The sequence below is a fragment of the Limulus polyphemus genome, unplaced genomic scaffold (assembly GCF_000517525.1).
Source record: "Limulus polyphemus unplaced genomic scaffold, Limulus_polyphemus-2.1.2 Scaffold4715, whole genome shotgun sequence".
In the NCBI taxonomy this organism is placed as follows: domain Eukaryota; kingdom Metazoa; phylum Arthropoda; class Merostomata; order Xiphosura; family Limulidae; genus Limulus; species Limulus polyphemus.
The window spans coordinates 58,778-61,781 of record NW_013670325.1 but is presented as its reverse complement, the minus strand read 5'-3'; the positions used below and the strand labels follow the sequence as shown (position 1 = coordinate 61,781).

Sequence of the window (3,004 nt, the reverse complement as noted above, 5' to 3'; positions counted from 1 at the left end):
GTGCCTTAACCACCTGGCCATGCCGGGTCATTTATAGAGAGAGACAGACTAAATTCAGAAATGGTACTGAGAACATGCCTAGGTGCTCTCCCTGATTTTTAATCTGAGGGTCACGAATTCCAAACCTCGTCCCCCCAAACATATTCGTTATTTCATGTGTAAGGGCGTTATAACGTCATGGTCAATCCCACTATTCGTTGTTAAAGAATAGCTTAAAAGTCTCTCATATCAAATTTAGGGACGACTAGCGCAGATAGCCCTCGAATAACTTTGCGTGTAATTCAAAAGAGGTGTACATTATTACACCAAACATCTTTACGTGCTTTATCTTTAAAGAATGGTTGATGTCGAGAGAGTTATAGTTAGTGACTTTTTAAAATAAACCAATTAATTATTTTTTGTTCTTTGTTGTTGTTTTTATGTCCCGTGTATATTTGCTTGCTTTAATCGAGTTATTTGACAATAATATATTTTCCAGCTGTTAAAATTTTATTTTAGTTTTGATAATCGTTTTATGACCAGTTTTACATCACGTTTAATTATTTTAACAGACATACAGCTATTAAAGAGTTCCTCGGAGTCTGATATCGATTTGGAAAAATTTGTACTGTTTGAGGATTTGGCCCATTTCGATGCTGTTGTTAAAAAAAATCAATTTCCTTGTCGTCACAAAGTAAAAGTTGAACAGGTCGCTAAAACAGAAAGTCTGGACTTATCTTCCAAGGTTACAGATAGTTCATTGCATGTCTTGTATAAGATGTCTGGATCACTCGAAAACTCAACACCTAAACGTTACACATTGCCGTCTGGCGATTGTTATGAAGTGAACACTGAAGATAGCACTTTTACTTCCATGGGTCATTGCGGACAAGAAAGCTCCTTGCTGACCACAGTAGAAAACACAAAAGACACGACCACAACAGAAACTAGCTCAATGGGCATCTTTTCTAGCGCCATGCATGACTGTTGGGACAGCAATGAAAGATTCCAAGACCTTTCCAGCGTAATGGATCAGGTGCGAGTTTTTTTGTTTGTTTTTTTTTTTTTTGCAAACTGTTTTCATTAATTGTTATCTATATAAAGCAATTTTCAACTTAGTTTTAATGACGAGATTGTGAAATAATTAAATTATATTAGAAAACACCGGGAAATATAAATAGTCAAAATGGCGTTGGCGAATAATTATGAGAGCAAATACGAAACTAAATATATGATTTTTTTTATATATTACACCTGCAGCTTTAATGTTTCCTGAATGTTTAATGAATAAAGTACTGTTAAGGAGAGACACTTATATATACTGATGTTTTATATATATAAAGACGAAATGTGTGTTTGTTTACACCCTCACTCCTCCGAGCCTATTTGGTCAATCTCAACCAAAATTTGTATGGAACCACCATGAACTATGAGAACTGTCCTAAGGGGTCAAATTGAATTTAACCCTATTATCATATTGTAAAGCCAATTGAGTCAATCTCAAATAATCTTGGTAGGCTGACGCTTTAGACAATATTCAATATTCTAAAGGGATCCAAGGTCAAAGTATGAAAGTTGTTGGAATGTTTCTCAAACAACCATGCTTTTCTCATGGTCAATGAGATGTAGGATATTCAAGGGGGGTGGATAGCCTCAAAATCTTTATTTGTTGGTAGATGGAAAGCAAACTGCAAATGTTGTTTATGAAGAAGCTTTGTTATAATTTTAAAATTTGAGATAAAATTTATGTCCAAGTTATTACTTTGAAATATATGATTGGTGTTGAGCTTACATTGTTTTAATTAAGTTTAAACATTCCCTGTTATTTGGCGGGTATTCCAGCTTGTTTCTAATATAATTCTCAACATAAATCTATTGCAGAATTTATTGTATTAGAAGTCTGACGTTATAGAAATACAATGTAACGTTAATACTGTTTTTTTTCTCTTTCTTTTCAGGATGGATTTTCTTTCAGCTACAAATCTGTTGATTCATCGGAATCATTTAATAATAACACTGAACAATCTGACGTCTTTGATCCAGCTTATGAAGCGCCCTCTACTTCCCATACCCCTCTTTCTGTTACTGCTTTGAAGTCGACTCAACTGAATAGCGTGAAACGAGGAAGTAAGTGGAATACATTGATTGAAGAAATTCCAACCGGAAGTAAAATTAAGGTTCCGAGACTCTCTGACAGTGAAAGTAAGATTTTCTCGGAAGACAGGTATCAAGAAATGAGGAGAAAAAATAATATGGCTTCTCGCCGGTCTAGAATGACCAGAAAAGAAAAAGAAAAGGAAATGGAAGAACAATCAAGACATCTTGAACAAGAAAATGATACTTTGAGGGTGAAAATAAAAAAACTGGAGGAGGTAATTGAGGAGCTCAAAAAGCATCTAATTAGCGTCATTGTGGAAAAAAAATGACACGTGTTGTTTTGGGGAAAGACTAAATAGTTTTTACCTTATTGTTTCGGGTACTGGGAAATGTTAGTTTTTGATAGATTTCTAACTGGCCAAGGGCGTTCTCTGTTCATGTACGGTGATATCTCGTCGAACCAGTACCAATTAATGTACATTTTTTATGTTTTAGTCCAGATCTAAGTGTGTTATAAAGATATGTCTAGAATACATAGTCAAGGAAAGTTTTATTTTTGCTTATACGATTTAGTAAGTTTCTTGGTGTTACATCATCGAATAATGCTTAACAATGAAACTTAATAAATGAATAATTTCCCTTTGTAAGATATTCGCAACAAGATATTGGCGAGACTTACTATAAAATATATTGGATTTTATAAGATATTCAAACAATAGTATTTAGAGAATTTATATGCTGTTAACTGAAAGATTTGTTATCTCAAATTTTAAAAATTAAATAGTGTTTTTAAATTATTCAAAATCCCGCGTTAAAGTCATGTTTTTATTGTTGTTACATTCTTCTAATTGTGCTCACATTAAGGTTTGCTGGGTAAGAGTTCCATATGGCACCCCCACTCAATTTAAAAAAAATTCACCAAAGTAAT

General features: G+C 33.6%; 1 protein-coding gene across 4 annotated transcripts in view; it reads left to right on the top strand.

Moving 5' to 3' along the window:
• The window catches only part of LOC106471587, a 6,397-nt gene extending 3,399 nt beyond the window's left edge, over positions 1-2,998 (top strand). For all 4 annotated transcript variants that reach the window (XM_013932199.1, XM_013932198.1, XM_013932196.1 and 1 more), the window contains exons 4-5: positions 552-1,015; positions 1,938-2,998. In XM_013932199.1, coding sequence (XP_013787653.1) covers positions 552-1,015; positions 1,938-2,405 — 932 coding nt within the window. In that variant the 3' untranslated portion in view covers positions 2,406-2,998. The remainder of the gene's footprint in view (positions 1-551; positions 1,016-1,937) is intronic.
• Positions 2,999-3,004: the final 6 nt, after the last annotated feature.